Raw genomic sequence first — 23,131 nt, 5'->3', positions numbered from 1 at the left:
ACTTAACTTCACGCAACCACATAAGGCTAGCAGGTACTGTACCGGCCAGCTCGGCTTTAAAAAGTCTCTTTAGTTCATTTTAAAGGGGAGGAAAAAACGAGTAGGAGAGTGAAGTAGCTTTCTGAGGCTGTGTTGTTGTGCACAGTGCCCAGCTTAACACCCTTGCTTCCTGTCTCAGCCCTCTGTACCATCATCCATGCTTTCCTAGAAAATTGTTTTTATTTCATTTTTATTTATTTTGCATGTGTGTGGGTGTGGGGTGCACATGCTGTGGCACATGTCTGGAGTTCAGAGGACAATTTATGAGAGTCAGTTCTCTCTGCCCACGTTGTGGGTTCCAAGGATTGAAATCAGGTCATCAGGCTTGGTAGCAAGCACCTTGGACGCTGAGCCATCTCACTGGCTGTGGTGCCTTTTTTTAAAAAATGGTTTCGTGGTTGCAGATTGCTCTCTGAGTCATGATATCATGTGTAGATTTGCAACTCACCTTGACATGTACAAGACATACCTAAAGACAGCTGTCTGAGTCCCGAGGGTATAAAGAAGAGCAAATGGGGGTGGAGCCCGTGTTCCTGGGAAGGGAGACTAGATAGTGTGAGACACCATCTCTCGGTGTGAATACACCATCTCTCGGTGTGAATACACCATCTCTCGGTGTGAATAGTGTCTGCGTTCAGCATGATTCTATTATGAATCCAAGATTGGAGGCGGGGGGTGGTGGTGGTGGTGGTGGTGGGGGGGGGGCTGGAGAGATGGCTCAGCAGTTAAGAGCACTGGCTGGTCTTCCAGAGGTCCTGAGTTCAATTCCCAGCACTCATGTGGCTACAAAAGTCTGTTCAATTGACATATATGCAGGCAAAACACCCATACACATGCTCCCCCCCCCCCCAGTTTTTTGAGACAGGGTTTCTCTGTGTAGCCCTGGCTGTCCTGGATCTCGCTCTGTAGACCAGGCTGGCCTCGAACTCAGTTCCTCCTACTTCTGCCTCCACTCCCAAGTGCTGGGATTAAAAGCTTTTGCCACTTCTGCCCAGCATAAAATAACTAAAAAACAACATGAACAACAACAACAACAACCCAAAATGTGGGGGCTGGAGAGATGGCTCAGAGGTTAAGAGCACTGGCTGTTCTTCCAGAGGTCCCGAGTTCAATTCCCAGCAACCACATGGTGGCTCACAACCATCTATAATGAGACCTGGTGCCCTCTTCTGGCCTGTAGAACACTGTGTACATAATAAATAAATCTTAAAAACAAAAAAACCCAAATGTGATGGTGAAGAGCTTCGATTGTTAGAGAATGACTTGGGGTCCGCAAAGAGACTGAGCATGTAAAAGTGCTTGCCCCCACACCTGATGACCTGGGTTTCATACCCAGATTGGATCCATTAGGTGAAAACAGAGAACCGACTCCTGCAAGTTTTCCTCTGTCCTCCCCATGTGCACCGTGGCATGTGCATGCCCCCAATAAATAAATTAAGTGTAAAGGGGGCGGGAATAATAATTTTGGAAAAGAGTAGCTGGGTAGGGGCTAGTTAGACTTCTTCTGCCCATATCCAAGTGCTGAATAAAGTGGAAATAATTAAAATGGGGACTGATACAGGAATAGACAGCAGACTAACAACACAGAATAATCTAGAATGGGCACATTGACTTGTGGATTATACGGAAAGAGGCTGGGCCATAGAAAACGGGTCACCCATCCAGAACTAATGCAGGTGGCCCTTAACTTCACGCTCAAAGAGTGAACACAGAAGGTGAAGGGCAGGAGTGGGGAGGTCAGTGACTGAGCATCTCTCCAGAAGCTGTGCCTTGCTTAGCATGGACCCAGTTGTCAGCACCTCTAAATAAATAAGGTGAAGGCGGGGTGGGGGGTGGGGGAGCTGGAACGAGAGCCTGGCTGAGCAGCCATAAGACCTGACTTCAGATTCCAGCACCCATTTAACAAAGCTGGGCACGGCTCACACCCACCTGTAACACCACTGCTCTCGGGATTGGAGGCAGGAGGATGGCTGGGGCTGGCTGGCTGGCAGCCTGAAAAACATGAGCTCAGGGTTCATGGAGGGGCCCTGCCTGAGAGGAACAGGGCAGAAGGTGGTAGGGGAGGATACACAACACTTTTCTCTGGCCTCTGTGCAAGAGCATAGGCACACACGTATGTGACTACCTATACCACACATATGTGATGCATCCATACACAAACAAAGTAAAATAAAACCCTAAAGATATAAAAGATAAAGACACTTTTATAACAGAGTGGAGGGGACTCAAGAACCTTTAAAGGGAATTATTGACAAATATGACTGTAAAAACGAATATTTTCTCAATGGGGAGAAAAGACACCAGAGACAACAAACAGTACATAACAATAAAGAATTATAAGAAATCAGTCAAAAACCCGGGCAGTGGTGGCACACGCCTGTAATCCCAGTACTCGGGAGGCAGAGGCAGGCGGATCTCTGTGAGTTCAAGACAGCCTGGTCTACAGAGCGAGATCCAGGACAGCCACAGCTACACCTTAAATCTCTGTCAATGATGATGATGATGATAATTTTAAAGACAAGTAAACCAGGTGTGGTAGCACACATCTGGAATCCCAGCACTTGGGAGACCAGCAGGAGGACCATGAATTTGAGGCCAGCCTGAACTACAGAGTGAGACCTAGTCAGAGAGGGAGAGAACACATCTTGGCACTGGAGGGACAGTGTGATGTAACACTAAAGTGTGCAGGAGTGCCTTCGGGGCCTGGGGAGATGACGAAGGGGTTAAGAGCGCTGCTCTTCCAGAGGACCCGGGTTCAATTCCCAGCACCCACATGGCGGCTCACAGCTGTCTGCAACTTCATTTCCAAGGGATCTGATGCCCTCTTCTGGCCACCTTGGACACCAGTCATGCATGTGGTGCACAGACACACATATAGATAAAACAGTCGTATACATTAAATAAATAATATACATTTCTAAATAGCCAATTGGGAATCATTTAAAACAAAAACCCAAAACGCCTTCAGCCATTGCCAACAGGCTGTGTGGATTTAGTCCATCCAGTTGCTCTAAAGGTTTTCCTGCCTCTGCTTCTCCTGCCTGCATGACGGGTGAGCAGACGCTTGGGGACTGAGTTCTGTCCCTGGTCAGCCAGGCTGCTGGCCTTGCTCCGCGTTGGAGAGAAGAGAGACTATTTTGTTGTGGGGTTGAATGGTTGGCCCCCCTCCAGGAGGAGCACATGCTCCCGGGTGTGGCTGATCCCTCTCGGCTGCCGTAGCCACCTCCACCGCTGCTTCCAGAGAACACTTGGGAATACGGTGGTCCCAGGAGCTTACCCCACCCCAGTACTCGGGGTCTTTTCTTGCACTTTCCAGCCGGGCCACTGGAAAGGCGACCGGAACGGAGGGTCGTGATCTGGTGGCATAGACCTCGGCCTGAGGATCCAAGCTTTCTCGCCCCGATTTGGCTAGACTCTTCCACCTACATCAGCCTGGTGGGCTGGGGGTGCTTCAGGACACCTCATCTGTGAGCTCAATCTTCTCCCCGCCTCTCTCTTTCTTCCCCCTCCCCTTTTTCTGTCTCTCTTTCCAGCCCCGGGAACAGTGTTTTTCTTGGCATAGGGCTTGACGTGAACCTGGCACACACCTAGATCTGGCCAGGTTCCTCAGGCAAATTCAGTGCTCATGACAGCCTCTGGCAGGAAGGTCATCAGAGCAGGTGATCCAGTCTGTTCAACCTCAGTGTGTACAGAGGACAGCTCCAAGCAGGCCTACACATTAAATAAATGATTTAAAAAAAAAAAAAAAGCTGATTAGGAGTCTTTTTAAAATTATTTACTATGTATCCCGTGTTCTGTCAGCATGTATGCCCACAGGCCAGAAGAGGGTCCCCAGATCTCATTACAGATGGTTGTGAGCCATCATGTGGTTGCTGGGATTTGAACTCAGGACCTCTGGAAGAGCAGCCAGTGCTCTTAACCTCTGAGCCATCTCTCCAGCCCAGGAATCTTTTTGAAATGCCTTCAGGCATTGCCAAGTAGCTGTGTGTGTGTGTGTGTGTGTGTGTGTGTGTGTGTGTGTGTGTGTGTGTGTGTGGTGTAATATATGTATGTATGTACCTGTGCATGGTTGACTTACACAGACACCACTGTGTGTGGTACCCGGGCAGCAAGTGCAGCCTATGGCCCTGCCCCAAAGCTTAGTACCACCCAACACTTGTGCGAGCTGGACATGCCTCACCAGCACAAGGCTGTCTATATGAAGTCCCTCCTGGGAGCCTTTGCCCTCCAGAACCTCCTGGGCAAGATCAGCGCTCAGGAGGGCAATTGGAGCCAACTCTGCTGGCCATGGCAAGATGCCGCAGGTCTGGAGCTCTCCTCATCAGCATTATTCTCTTTCTTTCAGCTGCAGAGCTACTTTGCAGCATGTGAGGATGAGACCCCTGCTATCCGGAACCATGACAAGGTCCTACAACGTCTGTGTGAGCACCTGGACCACGCTCTGCTATACGGGTGAGTGCAGGTTGCTCTCGGGGCTGATGGAGCCAGGTATGGAGACCCAGATGCCGCCCAGAGAGACATTCCTGTTCTCATCTGCCTCTGTCCTTTGTCATCGTACCAGAAGAGACTTGTATCACTCAGACAAGCTGCAGGAAAGCTCCTGGGGTGGGGACGGAATGAGAGCACCTGGTTGCCTGAAGCAACCCTACCTAGGCCCAGCTGATGTCCTGTCCTTACAGACTGCAAGACCTCTCATCTGGCTACTGGGTGCTCGTGGTCCATTTCACCCGCAGAGAGGCCATCAAGCAGATCGAGGTGCTCCAGCATGTGGCCACCAACTTGGGGCGCAGTGAGTAGAACATCGGGCATTTGCTGTGCTCTCCCTGTGGGGAGCTTGGGGCTCAGGTCCAGCCCAGGTCAGCCTGAGGCAGCTGTCTGCCTTGTAGTGTTCAGTGGCAGTGGGGGTTCAAATGCCAGCGCCTCCCACAAAGCCTCATTTTTTTCCCTGTGCACGTGACAGTTTGTGGGTGTGTCACTGATGAAGTGAAGGGGAACATGAGCCACAAGAACACTAGATTCCTTTGGAGTCCCAGGCCAAGCACATGAGATAGAACTATGTTAGCCTGCAGGGTCGGGCAGCGTCCGTGAATATCTCAAAAAGGCACGGACCCCCATCACCACCATGCCTTCTGCGCTCTGGCTGACTTTCCTGGTCACCACAAGCTAAGGCCTGACCCGAAGGCTGTTGGGCTACCTAGTTACTCCTGGCTTCTCTGCAGGCCGCGCCTGGCTCTACCTGGCTCTCAATGAGAATTCCCTGGAGAGCTACCTGCGGCTGTTCCAAGAGAACCTGGGTCTGCTGCAGAAGTACTATGTCAGGTGAGTGTCTGGAACACCCTTGTTTCTTGCCGGGACCCCCAGCTCCCTAAACATCAACCCAAAGCCTCCTGTCACTTAGAGACAGAGGCCTAGCTTGGTATCACACACTAAGGGCCTGATGTAATGGCAGAGAGCCTTGGAGTCTTGCTGGCCGTCTGGTGGCTTCCTCCAGAAGACAGCTAGGCTCTATAAACAGTCTGGTGTCTGCGCTGAACTCAGGCTGACCAGATGCCCAACATTTGCCTTCCCCTTTGCTGGGGACACTTCAGGGACAGAGTGTTCAGAGCAGCCACTGAGAACCTGATAAGCCTTATGCTCCAGGCCCATGTAAGCTTCACAGCCAATATGAACAGGAGAAACTGGAGGAGAGGAGGGGGCGTGGCTGAATGAACTGGGTACCCTCCAGGGGTGGGCTGTCACCCATCCAATTTCAACACTGTAGGCTTTCTGGTGAGGGTGAACCAGGCTGACCAGACTCAGAGATCCCTGGGTTGTTGTTTTTTGTTTTTGTTTTTGTTTTTTGTTTTTTGTCTGGCAGAAACGCCCTGGTCTGCAGCCATGATCACCTGACTCTTTTCCTGACCTTGGTATCTGGGCTGGAATTTATTCGGTTCGACCTGGATCTGGTGAGACACCTTGGTTCTTGATACTGGAGGAAGATGAGAGGGGGTTGGGAAGGACTTCATTTTTCTAGTCCATCTGGAGTTTGTTGTGTGTGGCTGAGCTTGGCAACACCTGTTTGTTCAGATAAAGGACACCTTTAGGGTCAGTGGGATTGGCTGGAAGGGCTTATTCTCTTGGCTTACTCATGGCCAGGATTCCTGCTTCAGTGTCTTCCTGTCTCTCTGCACACCTGGGGAAAAGCCACATTGCCTCAAGTGTCATAGCTCAGAAGGACTCACCTTTGTGTTTAAGACATGAGTGTCTGAGAGGTACAAGACAAATTCCTGCAATCCTGACAAAGCGTCCTTGGCTCCATGCTTCTCCACAGGATTCAAATTCTCAAGCTTCCTTCATGATCACACACTGGACACTGGATAGACCTTCCCATGTCCACAGGGCTCACTTTCTAAGACTCTACCCCCAGATGCCTAAAATCACAGATGGTACCAAACCCTGTATGTGCTGTTTTTTCTTGTATATGTGTGTGTGTATTTTTCATATATATGAAAAACCTGTGTGTATATAATACATACACACATATACATATATGTATTAAAGTTTAATTTGTAAATTAGGCTCAGGGACTGGAGGGATAGCTTAGTGGTTAAGAGCATGTACTGCTCTTGCAGAGGGCCTGAGTTTAGGTTATAGCACCTTTGTATGACAGGCAGCTCACCTGTAACCTCAGTGCCAAAGGGATCTGACTCCCTCTTTTGGCTCCTGAGGGTATTGTACTCACAAGTGTGCATACTGTGACACAGACACATATAAACACTTACTTAACTATAAAATCTTAAACTGGGTAGTGGCCTTTAATCCCAGCACTTGGAAGGCAGAGGCAGGTGGATCGCTGAGTTTGAGGCCAGTCTGGTGTAGAGTGAGTTCCAGGAAAGCCAGGGCTACATAGAAAAATCCATCCTGAAAACAAACAAATAAATAAATAAGCAAACATACATAAATAAACAAATAAATAAATGGATAAAATTAAACTAAAAAGCTATCCTCTGTAAGAGATAACAACAAGGGGCTGGAGATGGCTCAGAGGCTAAGAACACTGGCTGTTCCTCCAGAGGTCCTGAGTTCAATTCCCAGCAACCACATGGTGGCTCACAACCATCTGTAATGAGATCTGGTGCCCTCTTCTGGCATAAAGGCATACATGCAGGCAGAACACTGTCTACATATAAATAAATCTTAAAACACAAAATCTTGTGGCATGTCTACATTCCCCCAACCACCATCACACGTACATAAAAATAATTTTTTATTGAGACAGGTTCTCACTAAGTATCCCTGGCTGGCCTGGAACTCACAGAGATCCACCTGCCCCTGCTTCCCAAGTGCTGGGATTAAAGGCATGTGCCACATGTCTAGCTCCAAAAAATTTTGAGAGCTTATCACTTGTTTATTTCTGGAAGATTTCATGTAATATTTCCAGACTACAGAAACAAGCCATAGACAACAAAACTGCATGTCTGCGGATGTGCCTGTACGAGGACAATACTGACCCCAGAGAGCCAGAGCATCTCATAGTCCTGGGCTCGACAAGACCCGTGTACCTGCTGAAGGTGGGACTCGGCAGTGGTAGAAACCAGGGACAGTGAGAGATTCTAATGCTGAGAGCTATCAAGGGAACATTTGCTGCTCTGGCTGGATTCTGATGGCTCTTTTTCCTTCCTTCTTTTTCCTTCCAGCGTTACCCTGCCAACACTCATCACATTCAAAGCTTTAGAACTGTGTCCTACTCCTTGGGACAGTTACTTCCTGATTAACTCCTAGAGCACATTGATTTCCCTAAGAGAGCATGGTGTGTGTGTGTGTGTGTGTGTGTGTGTGTGTGTGTGTGTGTGTATGTGGTGTGTAGTGTGTGTCTGTGTATGTGGTGTGTAGTGTGTGTCTGTGTATGTGTGTGTGTATGTGTATGATATGTGGTGTGTGTGTGTGTGTATGTATGTATGTGTATGGTGTATGTGTATGTTGTGTGTGTGTGTCTGTGTGGTATGTGGTGTGTGTCTGTCTGTGTCTGTGTGTCTGTGTATGTTGTGTGTGTGTGTGTGTGTGTGTGTGTGTGTATGATATGTGTGGTGTATGTGTGGTTTGTGTGTGTGTGTGTGTGTGTGTGTATGTGTATGGTGTGTGTGTATGTCGTGTGTGTGTGTGTGTGTGTGTCTGTGTGGTATCATGTGGTGTGTGTCTGTCTGTCTGTGTCTGTGTGTCTGTGTATGTTGTGTGTGTGTGTGTGTGTGTGTGTGTATGATATGTGTGGTGTATGTGTGGTGTGTGTGTGTGTTTGTGTGTGTGGTGTGTACTGTGTGTCTGTGTGGTATCATGTGGTGTGTGTGTGTGTGTGTGCGTGTGTGTGTATGATATGTGTGGTGTATGTGTGGTGTGTGTGTGTGTGTGTGTGTGTGTGTGTGTGTGTGTGTGATCCCCAGCTTCCTTCCCATCCTGATTCTGGTGACTGCTTGCCAAACCTTGTTTGCTAGCTGCCCTGAGGTTCCTCTCTAACGTTTTGTCTCCCAGGATGCTCCTTACTTGGACCTGGCCCCCTACATGCCCGATTACTATAAGCCTCAGTACTTGCTGGACTTCGAAGACCGCCTTCCCAGCTCAGTCCATGGCTCAGACAGCCTGTCCCTTAACTCCTTCAACTCTGTCACCTCCACCAACCTGGAATGGGATGACAGTGCCATTGCCCCATCTAGTGAGGGTAAGTGGCCCCTGGAAAAAAGGAACTAGGCCTGTGTCCTGAAGTGATCTCTGGAGCCTCCCAAGCCTTGCTGAGTGACAATGTCTCTCTAGTGTTTGGGATTTGCAATTGAACAAAGCTGATCATTTCCCAGATCTTCATTTCTGTAAAAAAAAAAAAAAAAAAAAAACAGGGAAAAAGGAAAAATCAGGCCCTATGAACCTTACTAACTTTACTAGAAGTTTCTAGCCTCATGCCCAGGGGCAGTCTTCTGAGCAAGGAGAGAGTCATAGCAATATGCCCTGGGAATCTTGCCCGAATCAGAGCTGAGCATCACCTGCCTGGGGAAGGATGTCCTGCAGCAGGTTCTATGCAGAGGCTGAGCAACCCCAGGAGACAGGCAGGCATTCTGAGGGGCAGGAACCCTCATGGTTTCCTGGACAGTCCCTCTTAGTGCCCCTCCATGGGTCAGAGATGGCTGGGCCCGTCCCCTGAGACTGACAAACCATAAGTGGGTCCTTTCAACTCAGATCGGTGGCTAGAAAACCCTGGCTTTCCTCAAACCTTAGGTGTTGGCATTCATAAAGCTGGCTGTTGCCCCCACTGCAGTGAGGTCTAGTCTCCCTTCATCTGACCTCATTCACTCAACCTCGCCTCCTGGGAGGCGGGCTCCGCGGACTCCCTGGTCGCCTCCCCTGTGACCTGACCTTCCTCATTGTCTTGTTTGTGCATGGGTCATATGTCCCACTTTCAGCAAGATTTGCATCATAGGAATGTAGCTCAGTGGGTAGAGCACTGGTCTAGCGTGTATGAAGCCCTGGGTTCTCAATCCCCAGCACTGCATAAACCCAAGCTTGTGGCCAGTGAGATGGCCTAGTGGCTAAAAACCACTTGCCACACCGTACAAACCTGACAACCCACCATACAAGGAGAAAGGTGACTTTTGAAGGTTGTCCTCTGGTCTCCACACACTCACTGTGATACATGCAAACCCATGCTTACACACACACACACACACACACACACACACACACACACACACACACACACATCAGGCCTGATTGGGCACACCTGCAAGCCACGCACTCAGAAGGTAGTCAGGAGGATCAGACGTTCTGGGTCATTCTGTACTATGTAACAAGTTCAAGACCAATCTGGGCTGCATGAAAATAGGTTTCAAGAAACTGATAATAATAAAAAGAGTTGCACTACATCTTTGCTTATGGGACAAGTGAAGAAGCCACTCAGTCTCCTTGGGTGGGCCTCAGGGGATACCCTGGAGGAGGAGTCAGGGGACAGGCCTTGAAGAAGCAACCAGGCCATCCATGGACAAAGTTATGCTGTCTAACTCTAGCCAGAAGGACAGGACCTCATTACCCCGAGGGCCAGAGGGGGAGCGGCAAGGAGACTCAGGTTCTTGTGCGGCGGGACAGGCTCCGGGTTGGGAAGGAGTGGCCCTCAGGACAGCTGAGGTCACAGTTGGCTGTTAGAGAACACGTACAAAGTTCTTCCCTCTCTCTTCTCCCCGTGTCTCCCACCCGTTGCCCCGATCCCCTTCCACTGCCCGTTTCTAATCTTGAGTTTTGTCCCCCGTTTTTATAGATTATGATTTTGGAGATGTGTTTCCAGCAGTGCCGTCTGTACCCAGCACAGACTGGGAAGGTGGGACAGAGTCCTCTGTGACCCTCTTTTCCTGGTTTGCAACGTTTCCCTGCCAAGCTTGCTGCATGTGTTTCAGAATCAACTTCTTATTACTTATAACAATGCCTATGGTCATAACGACACCACAGCTGGTGCTGGAGTAGGTGGAATTCTGCAGTAGGGGAACTTGGCCCTTAGCCCAGGAGCCCTTCTCTCAGGGGTCATTCCTGCCTTCCCACAGGGGCCTCCGGAGTCACTCAGTGACCACTGCCCAGACACCAAGCCACCTCCAGATTCCAGTCCCAGTCATTACACTAATGGTCCATGTGAGTGACCTGGTTCAGTGGAGTGGAGACCTGTTCCAGAAAAGTGATGCTTTGAGATACAGGGATTTATCTCCTATTCATCACAAGAGCATCCAGGAGAAAGATGGAGGCTTGATCCTTTCAGGCTATCCCTAATGGATTGAGATCCAAGTGAGGAAACCGCCTCTGACCCCTGTGTACACACAGCATCCTCTGACTCCTATGTACACACACAGCATCCTCTAATCTCTATGTACACCCACAGCATTCTCTGACCTCTATATGCACACACAGCATCCTCTGACTCCTATGTACACACAGCATCCTCTGACCCCTGTGTACACACAGCATCCTCTGACTCCTATGTACACACACAGCATCCTCTAATCTCTATGTACACCCACAGCATTCTCTGACCCCTATATGCACACACAGCATCCTCTGGCCCCTATGTACACATAAGTATGCCCTGCTCCATAAGTAAGTCAATGTGAAAGCTTCCAACAAGGAGATTCTCTTTGGAGTTTTAAAGCAGTTTAGCTTCCTATGCTTTCATGCACATCAGCATTATGGGAGCATTTTTTTCTGCCCGTGACCCATAGCTGGGCTTGGACAAATTCACACAGCAACTCCCAGGTGGCAGTACTGACTCCAAGTAGGCTCTCTGATACAGTAAATGTTTGCTCCTTAAATCTGAGGCTGTCCCAGACTCCCTTCCCAAAGAGCTCCTGCTCGGGCACCCCTTTCATGCCTGAGGTGGGGTTCCCCCGAGGATGACCTCTGAGGAGTGGACCAGTGATGTGAGTGTGAACTAGCTTACCTGAGAGACACGGGCTCCAGCACTGAGAGGTAAATTGTGTCGCTCAGCCAAGAAGGCAGCTTGGAGGAGTGTTTGAGTGCAGGTAGTGTGAGACCGACCCGGAATTCCACTTAACATCTTTTCTCCTCTCAGCCTCCTCTGAAGCATAATGTCGGCGTTGGTTTTTCCCTCTGGCTCTAACCACTAACCCTTTCCTGACAAACTTTTTAGTCACTTGACAGGCAGACCATGACCTCTGACCTTCCTCCGCAGCCCTTGTAGATCTTGCCCAGGAACTAATAGCCCGGCTTGCTCGGGCTGGGCCAGGCTCAGGCAGGGTTATATATTCACTGCAGTGGTGACTCTCCAAGTTCCTCAGCACTGAAGAATTTCCTGGCCCACTGTGGCCACTCACCTAAGACACCACTGTCTCCTTGAGCCTGCAGGAAAGGACTTGGGGGCAACTCCAAACTTGGGGCCCCGAGCAGGGTCGGGTAGGGTGATCCATGGTCTTAAGCTTCTTTATAAAATTGCTAGGCATCCGGGCTTAACACCTATCATGTCCTGAGGTCTGTTCACTCACCTCATGACCTCTCCACAAGCAGCTGCAGGTGCTCAGGGGAAGAGAGAGGCTGAACCTCTGTCCCTGTAGGAGCCCTCTGTGGGGTCTGAGGCATGATTTCCTTCTTCTGAGAGCTAGGCCTCAGAAGGCCCAATCAGGAAAACGGAAGAGCATCCCTAGCATGCTCCTGACAGAGACGAAATAACTTAACCCTTCCTGAGGCAGGAGGACTTCGGATTGTCCCAGGCCAGACAGGGCTGTTACATAGTGAGACCCCCATCTCAAAAAGATAAAAATGAGAAAAGACAGCCACTTAAAACAAGAGAAACCAAGGACTGTGTCAGCCAGCAGGCCCTTCTGGTGTGCTTAGGCACTTCTGCAGAGGTAATGGCCAGCAAGATGTGCACATGTCAACTACTAGAGTATGAGTGGCCATTGCCTTCACCCAGGCAGTCCCAGGTCCCAGCTTTCTGCCCAGGCAGCTCCCATCTGCCGCCAGAGAAGTGACCCCCTGACTCACCACGATGGTGCTCCCGTCTGCCTATTCCAGTGAGTTAGACTGCAGGGGTTTGGAGGAGGCCGGTTAGATCCGCTCCTCACTGAAAGGCCGCAGCGTCCTCCAGCTCACCCTAAGAGGGGTGCCTGGCTCTGAAGAGCCCCAGCAGTGCTGTTGGATTTGAGGGAGAAAAGTCAATATCTTCTGAAGAGCTTGCAAAGTGTCTTGGGGGGCAGCCCCTAACATGCCTTCCTCTCTACATCTCATCTTGTCCCTCATCTGTCACTGTTCTCTGTTGTGTTGGGTCCTGCGTTCCCCTCCTCAGCCCCTCCCCTGTGCTCCCCAGCCCATGCTTTCATTTTCCTTGTCTCTCTCTTCTGCTCTTCTGGCTTCCTATGTTCCCTGCTGTCTGCGGGGGAGGGGGCTTGCAGAGGACTTTGGGTATCACTTTGCACAAGGAGTAGTGTTGAGGGGCTGCTCGGCACCCCCAATCCTTACGTCAGAGGGCTCTGAGGTTATCCTAGGAGGTATGCAACCTGTCTCCTCTTGGGCCCCAGCCACCCTGGGAAGCATCAGTCACCCTGCCCAGGGCTTAGGTTAGAAGCTGTTTCACACTGTGGACCCTTAACTGAACTTGACTAAGTGTGAGTACTAAGGGCGCCCAGTGACAGAGAAGAGGGTGTCACCATCATTTGCCTCCAGAAGCATTAATTGCATGTCCTGTGGGTTGGGGGCCTCTGCTCTTGAACTAGGGCCACCATGGTCAGGCTTCCCTGGGAGGAGCTAGCCCACCTCCCCTGAGATAAGGCATCCTCTGGGTCCCAGTTGGTGGCTGACAGGCTGTCTGTGTCCTGTCTCCTTGTCCATGCAGATGGAGACCTCACAGATACCATCAGCGGACCCCGCTCTACTGCCTCGGACCTAACCAGTAGCAAGGCATCTACTAAGAGCCCCACCCAGCGCCATAACCCCTTCAATGAGGAGCAGCCTGAGGCTGTGTCATCCTCCGACACCACCCCTGTGCACACCACCTCTCAGGAGAAGGAAGAGGCCCAGGCCCCAGACCAGCCAGATGCCTGTACGGAGCTTGAAGTCATCAGGTCAGCAGGGAAGGAAGGGCCTAGGAGAAGGTGGGTGAGCCAGCCCCTCGTGCCCAGTGTCCACCTCTGGGCTCACCATGTAGTCCAGGGAAGACAGCGACTATCCCAAGGGCAGGGGACATCGCTGAGACGTAAGAAGCAGCCCCTTCACAACTTGTCCAGTTCTTTGGGCCACAGGGATCAGAAGATCTGTCCCAGGGAGGCTGCTGTCCCCAAGTGCAGAGACACGTGACAGACAACAGAAGAGCAGACTTTGTTTTTGTGAGACAGGGTTTCTCTGTGCAGCCCTGGCCATTCTGGAACTTACTGTGTGGACCAGGCTGGCCTCAAACTCAGATCCTCTGGCCTCTGCCTCCTGAGTGCTTGAAATAAAGGTGTGTGCCACCACACCTGGCCAGGCCTCTTTTGTTTAAGATAGGGTCTCTCAGCCGGGGCGGTGGTTGTGCATGCCTTTAATCCCAGCACTCAGGAGGCAGAGCCAGGTGGATCTCTGTGAGTTCGAGGCCAGGTACAAAGCTACACAGAGAAACCCTGTCTCGGAAAACAAAACAAAATAAAACAACAACAAAAAAAAGGCAGGGTCTCTCTACGAAGCCCTGGCTGTCCTGGAACTCACTTTGTAGACCAGGCTTGCCTCTGCCTCCTGAGTGCTGGGATTAAAGACATGTGCCACCTCACCAGACCACATCAGGTGTTTATTCTGGAGGCTGAGGTGAAGGTACCACACCCACATTTCCTGAGAGGAGGACCTTTTCCATGTTTACACGTGTCCACCTTGTGTGTATTCACGTGTCGTGCTGCTTTTATAAGGGCCACGGTCCCATTCAGAGAGCTCTGCCCCATGACCTTAGCACCTCTCAGAAGCACCCCTTTTGATATCATTACCCGTGGGTTAGAGTTCCCATGCATGAATTGAGAGGGACACAAGCATCCATCTTGGAGTAAGTTCCTGGCCCTGGAGGGACTGACCTGGACAGCAGCCATAGCTGGCTGCTGAGCATTTGTCTAGCCCATCCAGGGCCAGGAACCACCTTTGGGTCAGACCTCTTCCCAGCAGTATTTGTTTTGAAAGAAGGGTCCTCACTACATATGTATGAAGCCCAGGTTAGACTCAAATTTGACATCCCCCTGCCCAGCCTCGCCATGCTGAGGAGTCAGCATACTTTCTGAGCTCTCTATAGTTTGGGTTTTAGCTGAGCCCGCTTCATGGTTTGTTTTTGACACGTGGACAGGGGTATGCTAGGAGAGAGGAGGGCCTCTTGGCTAGAGCCGTCTCAGCTCCCTGACTTGCTGTGGGCCCCGCTCTGAGAACTCTCCACACCAAATGAGGAAAGAAGTCCCGTATCCCATCATATCTGCTGGCCTGAGGCAGGAGCATTACCCGCTAGGGTCTGGGCTTGGGACACACACACACAGTCAGTCTCACACACACACACACACACACACACACACACCTGCTCACACAGACTTTTTCGTTAGTTAAAGTCCACAGGAGCTTTAGAGACTCAGCCCTGAAATGTCTTAGCCGGGCCCATCTCAGCCATCTTAGAACCAAAGAGTAGGGCCGAGACGACAAACCCAGAAACCCTGAGGCATTTGGGCATATCATTTATTCCCAAAGATCTGTTGTTCACATCCTGAGAGGGACGCTGAATAGAGTCATTGGTCCAACTAACCGTGGCCTAAGTTTGTTTCCTAGACAACTGACTAGTGCAGTTGGATTTGTTTTGCTTTTGTTTGTTTTGTTTTGTTTTCTGAGACAAGGTCTCACTATGTAGCCCTGGTTAGCTTGGAACTCAATATGTAGACTAGGCTTTCCTCAAATGACCGCCCTCCTCTGCCTCCCGAGTGCTGGGATTAAAAGTTTGTGCTACCAGGCCTGGCTTAGCTCAGATTTTATTTTATTTTATTATTATTATTATTATTTTGCTCAATCTTTTTTTAAAAATAATTTCTTTTTATGTATTGATTTATTTTTTAAATGTGCATTGGTGTTTTGCTTGCATGTATGTCTTTATGAGGGTATCAGATCCCCTGGAACTGGAGCCACAGACAGTTTTTGAACTGGTTTGTAGGTGCTGGGAATTGAACTCAGGACCTCTGGAAAAGCAGCCAATGTTCTTAATCTCTGAACCATCTCTCCAGCCAGATTTTTTTTTAATGTTTATTTATTATGTATACAGTGTTCTGTCTGCATGTATCCCTGCACACCAGAAGAGGGCACCAGATCTCATTACAGGTGGTTGTGAGCCACCGTGTGGGTGCTGGGAATTGAACTCAGGACCCCTGAAAGAACTGCTGAGCCATCTCTCCAGCCCCAGCTCAGATTTGTTTTGTTTTGTTTCAGTTTGGTTTGGTTTTTCCAGACAGGGTTTCTCTGTGTAGTTTTAGTGCCTGTCCTGGATCTCGCTCTGTAGACCAGGCTGGCCTTGAACTCACAGAGATCTGCCTGGCTCTGCCTCCCGAGTGCTGGGATTAAAGGCCTGCACCACTGCTGCTTGGCTCAGATTTTTTTTTCCCCTTTTTGTTTTTGAGATTGGTCTAGCTGTGTAGCCTAGGCTGCCCTTGTACTCACAATCCTCCTGCCCCCACCTCCCAATTGCTGGGACTGTAAGTTTGCACCACAGGCCTGGCTGCTACCTAAGTTCTATCAGCTAGAATTTGTAGGCCTGCTCGGGAGCCATGCATGCCTCTCTTGGCTGTCCCTTTCACCTATCTCTGCCAGCAGCATGACACCTTAGGTCTCTCACCTTGTACTGCCCAGGACACATACCCTCTGGACTGCCTCTCTGACCCATGCTATACCCAGTGGGTACTAAAGCATTAACTCCTTCCCTGTCACTGCTGTCGCAGGGTCACCAAGAAGAAGAAAATTGGTAAGAAGAAAAAGACCAAATTGGACGAGGAAGCAAGCCCGCTGCACCCCACCTCTAACCACCAGAAATGTCCTAGGCAGGGGGATGGTGACGGACTTGTGGGCACACCAAGCCTGGGACGGGACTTGCCAGATACTACACTTACCTCCCCGCAGGAGCAAGGGGAAGGGCCCAGCAGTGCAGCTGAGAGCAGTGAACACTCAGAGCTCAGCCAGGTAGGCTTGCTGATCCCGGAGATGAAGGACACCTCCATGGAGTGCCTGGGACAGCCCCTGAGCAAGGTCATTGACAAGCTCCATGGACAGCTGGACCCCAGCACGTGGTGCTCCCACACTGATCCCCCAGATCAGTCCTTTCGGACCGGCTCTTCCGGGGAGGCCCCGGAGAAACCGCCATTTTGCGACTTTAGTGAGGGGCTTCCAGCCCCAATGGACTTCTACCGCTTTACGGTCGAGAGTCCAAATACTGTTGCACCAGGTGGCAGCCACCATGACCCTGCAGGGCCTAGCCAACCGCTGCATGTTCCTGGTAGCCCTGAGACTGCTCTCCAAGAAGAAGAGGGAGGAAGAGGAGAAGGACAGGCATCTCAGCCCCTAGAGGCCATGCAAGGGGAGCCTCAGGAGCCAGAGCTTCAGGAACAGGACACCCAGGTGCCGCCGGTCAACCAGGAGCCTGTGCCTGAACCTGTGGCCCAGCCTGAACTTGGAACCCAGGAAGCTCTTTGCAAGCTCAAGCGAGACCAGCCCAGTCCGTGTCTGAGCAGCGCTGAGGACTCTGGGGTAGACGAGGGCCAGGGGAGCCCTTCAGAGATGACACACCCCTCAGAGTTCAGGTGAGGGCTGTCTCCACCTGGTGCAGGATCTGCCAGTCCAGCAGGGATGGGAGGTCTAGCCTGCTGGTGGGAGATGGAAAGGCAGGTAACCTCCTGCCTGACCCTGAGCCTCCCTACGCTTGTCCCTGTCACAGAGTTGACAACAATCACTTACTCCTGCTGATGATCCACGTCTTTAGAGAAAATGAAGAGCAGCTGTTCAAAGTAAGTCCCCGTACTGGGGACTGATCGAGCAATGCAGCAGAGGCGGCCCGGGACACCCACACTGTTCAGTGTGCATGCAGGCCCGGCAGAGCGGGAGCTCAAGCTGACTCCCGTTTGTTTCGGCTCTTAGATGATCCGGATGAGCACCGGGCACATGGAGGGTAACCTGCAGCTGCTGTACGTGCTACTCACAGACTGCTACGTCTACCTGCTTCGGAAAGGTGCCTGCCGCCCCAGGCCAGAGTGGGTGGCCTTGAGCTCCCCTCCCCCAGCCCAACCCCACTCCCACTAAAGGCCCGCCCTAATGGCAAGGTGTCCCACGGGAGGTGTTGCTAGCTGGGCTGAGCACCCTGTCTGTCTGTCCCTCTGCTTCACTGTCACTTCAGGTTGCAGGGTAAGGACGGGGTCTTCTCTGCAAGGGGGCGGGGTCTTAGAAAATAAGGCTGCGGGAGGGGAAGAGGCCAGCCAGGGTAATAGGTATTGTGGTCTCCTCTCTCAGGGGCCACAGAGAAGCCATACCTGGTGGAAGAGGCCATTTCTTACAGTGAGCTTGACTATGTGTCGGTGAGTGCAGACTCTGCAGTTGGTGTTCCCTCCTAGGTATGAGGCTTCTCAGGCCACCCATGCTTAGAGCTGCAGAGCGAGGTCCATCCTGGGTATGGGCACCACCATCCACAGAGGCCTCTGTGCCCATGCTGCAGACAGGAGTCAAGTGCAAAGACGCCTCTTCCTGCACCAGATCTCTGACCATCTTCCCTCACTCCTGCCAGACCCCAGATCTTGGTCAGGGGCCTTCCTAGTAGTGACCCCAGATGTGTGGTTTCTCCCTCAATCTGGCCATGATGCCCCTTGTGCTGGGCAGTGGCCAAGCCCTGTGTGGTTTCTGGCAGGTTGGCCTCGACCAACAGACTGTCAGGCTGGTGTGCACCAACCGCAGGAAGCAGTTTCTGCTGGATACCGCTGACGTGGCCCTGGCTGAGTGAGTGTCAGCCCCCACCCCTCAGCGGGACAGGAGAATCAGCATCTTCCATGGGCATGGCCCTGGCTGGGAGGAGAAGCAGACACCATCTGTCCCCCCTGCAGTCTGCTCAGAGAGGCAGGGAAGTGGACAGTCAGCCCAAGCGACCTCAGCCCCTCAGGACTCATGGAAAGGAAAGGGGCTGGTGTGAGGTCCAATGGGGGGGGGGGGGCCAAGAGCCAGGCTGTTGTCCTGGGTGTGCCCGGGACTGTAGACATGAGAATTACATGTGACGAGGTCATATCTGTACTGATTGGAATGGTCAAGTTCTACTGGCCAACACTTTCAGAATCCAAGGCCCTTTGGACACTAGGAATAGTCAGGCCTTTTCTGGGCACCATCCAGTGATGCAGGGCTCTGACCTCATCATTGCCCACTGCTGCCCTGTTCCCAGCATCCTCAGCCCTAGTTTCTGTTAGCCATCTGGGCCCAGAGCTGTCAGGACAGAGCCCTGTCCACTGAGGGCCTGTCCCCGGGCCTCTGATTGCAAACCACACTCCCTGCACAGGCTCTTCTTGGCATCTCTGAGGTCAGCCATGATCAAAGGCTGCCGGGAACCACCCTACCCAAGCATCTTGACTGATGCCACCATGGAGAAGTTGGCACTGGCCAAATTTGTCGCCCAGGAATCCAAATGTGAGGTCAGTGGCTGGGGTGGCGCACCAACACTGGCGGCATGCCTTAGATTGAGGCTAAGTGGTACAAATGCCCCCCCTAGTGTTCCTCAGTCACCTCGTGGGAAGGACTTTCCTCCTCTGGACCCTGTCCTCTTGCCTACTTAGCTGTGGCCTGAGGTTACCTTGTTATCACGGCTCCTGGGGCTGGGTTATGGGGTGAGCCTAGGCTCTGCCAAGGCCTTATCTGCCTTGTCTGTTGGCTGAACCTCCAGGCATCCACTGTGACTGTGCATTTCTATGGGCTTGTGCACTGGGAGGACCCCATGGACGAGGCCCTGGGCCCTGTCCCCTGCCACTGCTCACCCCCTGAGGGCGCCATCACCAAAGAAGGCGTGCTGCACTACAAGGCTGGCACCTCCTATCTAGGCAAGGAACACTGGAAGACCTGCTTCGTGGTCCTCAGGTGGGCGCCCTGCAGCTGTGGGCCCCGGGGACGTGTCAGGTCCCTAGCAGGAGCGGCCCAAGGGCAGATGCCTCCCTTCTCCACAGTGCTGGGGACTCAGTTCTCAGGGCACAGGATTCCCAGGTACCAGAGCCAGCCCTGGTGACAGTCCTGCAGCTGTGCCCAGGAAGGGGCAGTGTTCTCCCCAGCTGCTCTCAGGTTCCTTTCTTACCCACTCTGTAGAAAGCAGGTCCCTGGTTCCCAGTTTATGAGGGACCCCCCGGGGTCTTCTTAGCCAGGCCTCACCTCACTGTATTGTGACCTTGTAGCAACGGGATCCTCTACCAGTATCCGGACCGCACTGACGTCATTCCCCTGCTGTCGGTGAACATGGGGTAAGTGTCCCAGGAAGAAGGTACTAGGCAGGTAGGTGTCATGGCTAGGTGTCCTGCCTGGAGGTCAGCTCTAGCTGAGTCTGAGGCCAGGAACTGCTGACCTTCTGTCTCTCACCGCACCTTATCCAGCAACCCCCACCTAGTATCTTGGGGTTTGCAAGCTGTAAGGAGCCATGGAGGCAGGGTGAATGAGGCGGCACCCAGGAGGTACCCTCTGCCTAGAGAAGGGAGCCCCTTCCCAGCAAGTCTCCACCCAGTGAAAGGCAGATTACAGAGGAAGTGGGTCAGTGGGCACGGGTTCTGAGCAGGAGCAGTGAGCAGCTTTGTACCCTCACACCTGGCTATGTTTGGGTACCCCAGGGGATCATGGCAATTCTGGAGATACAGATTGTCATGCAACCAGGTACAATGGCACCCTTCTAATCCAGTGTGGAGGGTAGAAGCGGGAGGCTCAGACATTCTAGGTCATCCTCTACTACATCACAAGTTCTGGGCCAGCCTGGGCTACATGAGACCCTGTCTCAAAAGAAACAAAACAAAACAAAAAAACTTACACAGAAATGAGAGGTTGCCAAGCATCTGTAAATATGCCGAGAGCCAGAGCCCGAGGCCCAGTGTCTGCACACCTCAGCCAACCCCAGGCTCTCCCACTCCAGCCACCTCACCCCATTTCACCCTCCTCCTCTGGCCCAGGGCGGAGCAGTGTGGTGGCTGCCGGAGATCCAACACCACAGACCGGCCCCACGCCTTCCAGGTCATTCTGGCTGACCGGCCCTGCCTGGAGCTAAGTGCTGACAGCGAGGCTGAGATGGCTGACTGGATGCAGCATCTCTGCCAGGCTGTGTCCAAAGGAGTAAGTGCCCCTGCTTCCGCCATCTGCCCAGCCTGGCCCATCCGGATCTCCAGGGTCCAACCCCCAAACACACCAGTCACAGAGAAGCCTGTGAGGGCCAAGATGGTAGACCCTAGGGGACAGCCCGAGAATGAACATACGTTCAGGACACTTTGTAACCTAGACCATTCCCCCTCCTCTCCCTACACTGTTAAGGTAGTCAGTCTACTGGGAGTCGTGGTGCAGGCCACCCTGGAGAAACAGCTTGCCTCTCCCAACTTCTGCCAATATCCAGGTCATACCCCAGGGGGTGGCTCCCAGCCCCTGTATCCCTTGCTGCCTGGTAATCACTGAGGACCGCCTCTTCACATGCCACGAGGATTGCCAAACCAGCTTCTTTCGCTCCCTGGGCACGGCCAGGCTGGCTGACATCAGTGCCATCTCCACAGAGCTGGGCAAGGAGTACTGTGTCCTGGTGAGCTGGGTGGGAATGAGGGCACAGACCCTGCCCAAGGAAATCTGTGCATACTTACCAGGGACCCGTTGTCCTAGGAATTCTCCCAGGATAGCCCACAGCTGCTCCAACCCTGGGTCATCTATCTGAGTTGCACTTCCGAACTGGACCGGTTCCTGACTGCCCTGAGCTCTGGCTGGAAAGCCATCTACCAGGTACCCAGCCGTTCTTGGGGCCTGGCCTCACCTGCAGGGTTCTAGGGGCGGCAATTTGCAAATAACCGAGACAGACCCAGAAACTTAGAACCAGAGGGGCAAGCCCCAGTGTCAGCTAGTCTGTCAAAAGCTCTAAATGCCACCAGGAGCTGTGGGGCTCATGGTGGGCCTGGCAAGACACAAGCAAGAGAGGACCTCCTCTTTCCCAGAGCCCTGGAGAGGTAGTAGCTTTTGTTTTTTGTCTTGTTATTGTTGGGTTTTTTGGTTTTTTTGGTTTTGAGACAAGGTCTTATTATGCAACTCTGGCTAGCCTGGAATTCACAGGGAACCCCTGCCCCTGGCTCCTGGGATGAAAGGCATGCTCTGCCACCCCCCCCCCCCCCCCCCCCCACACACCCCCGGGGAGAGGTACAGTTCTGAGCATGTGCTCCCTGCCCGCTGTGGTTCTGGGAGAGCTCTGAACAGAGCCTGAGGTGGAGAACAGTCAAAAACAGATACATGCCCAGTGAATTCCAGGTAGACCTGAGAGTTTGGGATCTGTGTGCAGAGCAGGAGGGAAACTCGCAACATGGACGATGCTCCCAAAGGGGTGTGCAGGACCCCAAGCTTCCATGGCTCCTGGGAAGGCAACCAGCAGCTTTTATGCTCCCTGCTTGTCCACCACAGGTAGACCTCCCTCACAAGGCGATCCACGAAGCTTCCATCAAGCAGAAATTCGAAGACGCCCTGAGCCTCATCCATAGCGCCTGGCAGCGGAGCGACAGTCTCTGCCGAGGCAGAGCCTCCCGGGACCCCTGGTGCTGAGGCGGGGCTAGGCAACACTGCAGGAAGGCTAGAAGCATGTACACCGTGGAGTGCCACCGTGCTGTTTCGGAGCCCGGTGTCCACGGGCCTCTACGGCCCACTCCTAGTGTGGCTCGAGACAGGGATCAGAGTGGGTGCCTTGCGCTCTGGGCATCCTGCCCAACTGGGAGTGACTGGAGGTCACTAGGGCAGAAGGTCTGAGCCCTGTGGGCTCTGTAGACATCTTAGTCCTCACCACCTGCTCAGGGTGGCCATGAGAATAAAAGCATCCATTTAAGGGGGAGCAAAGAGACCAGGAGGGCGGGCATGCCACCTTCCTTTCCTGGGCCAGGGACCTGGGCAGATGGTCAGGGCCCCCTGGGGGTCGTGAGTGCCCAGCCACCCTTGTTCGTTTTTGAACACTGTCCTCACCGCACAGGGAAACGGGAACATTAGGTGTCTGTGCATGCCTCCTCCTCACGCATCCGCCCCATGCCCAGCAGCCTGTCTCACACAGCCTGGGCCCAGACAGCAGCCCTCTATGGCTGCCAGGAGGCCCTGCATGTCCACAGCCCTGCCTCTCCTCTCCCTCAGATGCAGCAGAGCTTGTAGGAGCCAAGGTTCAGGTAGCTTCTCTTGCCAGGAGCAAAGGAAAGGGGCTGAGAGAGCAGAGCCCATGGGCCTGGTGGCTACGCTGACACTGACGGAGCCCCGTTTGGCTGGAGCTGGCCCTTCCTGGGGTCTTTGTTAGATCCCCCTGGAGATGGGGCAGATGGATTGGGCTTTGTTTTTTAAAATAAAATTGACGTTATATTGCTGAGACTTGTCACTAGCCTTGAGAGGGGGGTGG

At 52.4% G+C, this 23,131-nt stretch overlaps 1 protein-coding gene across 2 annotated transcripts in view; it reads left to right on the top strand.

Moving 5' to 3' along the window:
• Plekhm2 (pleckstrin homology and RUN domain containing M2) overlaps nucleotides 1-23,101 on the top strand; it is a 46,418-nt gene extending 23,317 nt beyond the window's left edge. Inside the window, exons 2-20 of one of the 2 annotated variants that reach the window (XM_036177370.1) lie at nucleotides 4,385-4,491; nucleotides 4,719-4,828; nucleotides 5,259-5,358; nucleotides 5,897-5,984; nucleotides 8,545-8,731; nucleotides 10,313-10,372; nucleotides 13,385-13,613; nucleotides 16,467-17,321; nucleotides 17,456-17,525; nucleotides 17,656-17,746; nucleotides 18,025-18,089; nucleotides 18,416-18,504; nucleotides 19,052-19,184; nucleotides 19,433-19,623; nucleotides 19,932-19,997; nucleotides 20,691-20,850; nucleotides 21,125-21,304; nucleotides 21,382-21,498; nucleotides 22,165-23,101. In XM_036177370.1, the coding sequence (XP_036033263.1) occupies nucleotides 4,385-4,491; nucleotides 4,719-4,828; nucleotides 5,259-5,358; nucleotides 5,897-5,984; nucleotides 8,545-8,731; nucleotides 10,313-10,372; nucleotides 13,385-13,613; nucleotides 16,467-17,321; nucleotides 17,456-17,525; nucleotides 17,656-17,746; nucleotides 18,025-18,089; nucleotides 18,416-18,504; nucleotides 19,052-19,184; nucleotides 19,433-19,623; nucleotides 19,932-19,997; nucleotides 20,691-20,850; nucleotides 21,125-21,304; nucleotides 21,382-21,498; nucleotides 22,165-22,302 (3,036 nt within the window). In that variant the 3' untranslated portion in view covers nucleotides 22,303-23,101. The remainder of the gene's footprint in view (nucleotides 1-4,384; nucleotides 4,492-4,718; nucleotides 4,829-5,258; nucleotides 5,359-5,896; nucleotides 5,985-8,544; nucleotides 8,732-10,312; nucleotides 10,373-13,384; nucleotides 13,614-16,466; nucleotides 17,322-17,455; nucleotides 17,526-17,655; nucleotides 17,747-18,024; nucleotides 18,090-18,415; nucleotides 18,505-19,051; nucleotides 19,185-19,432; nucleotides 19,624-19,931; nucleotides 19,998-20,690; nucleotides 20,851-21,124; nucleotides 21,305-21,381; nucleotides 21,499-22,164) is intronic. The other variant, XM_036177371.1, reaches the window with a different exon arrangement.
• Nucleotides 23,102-23,131: the final 30 nt, after the last annotated feature.

This window comes from Onychomys torridus, chromosome 2 (genome assembly GCF_903995425.1).
Source record: "Onychomys torridus chromosome 2, mOncTor1.1, whole genome shotgun sequence".
In the NCBI taxonomy this organism is placed as follows: Eukaryota; Metazoa; Chordata; class Mammalia; order Rodentia; family Cricetidae; genus Onychomys; species Onychomys torridus.
The sequence above is the reverse complement of the archived record's forward strand: the minus strand, read 5'-3'. Positions and strand labels throughout refer to the sequence as shown.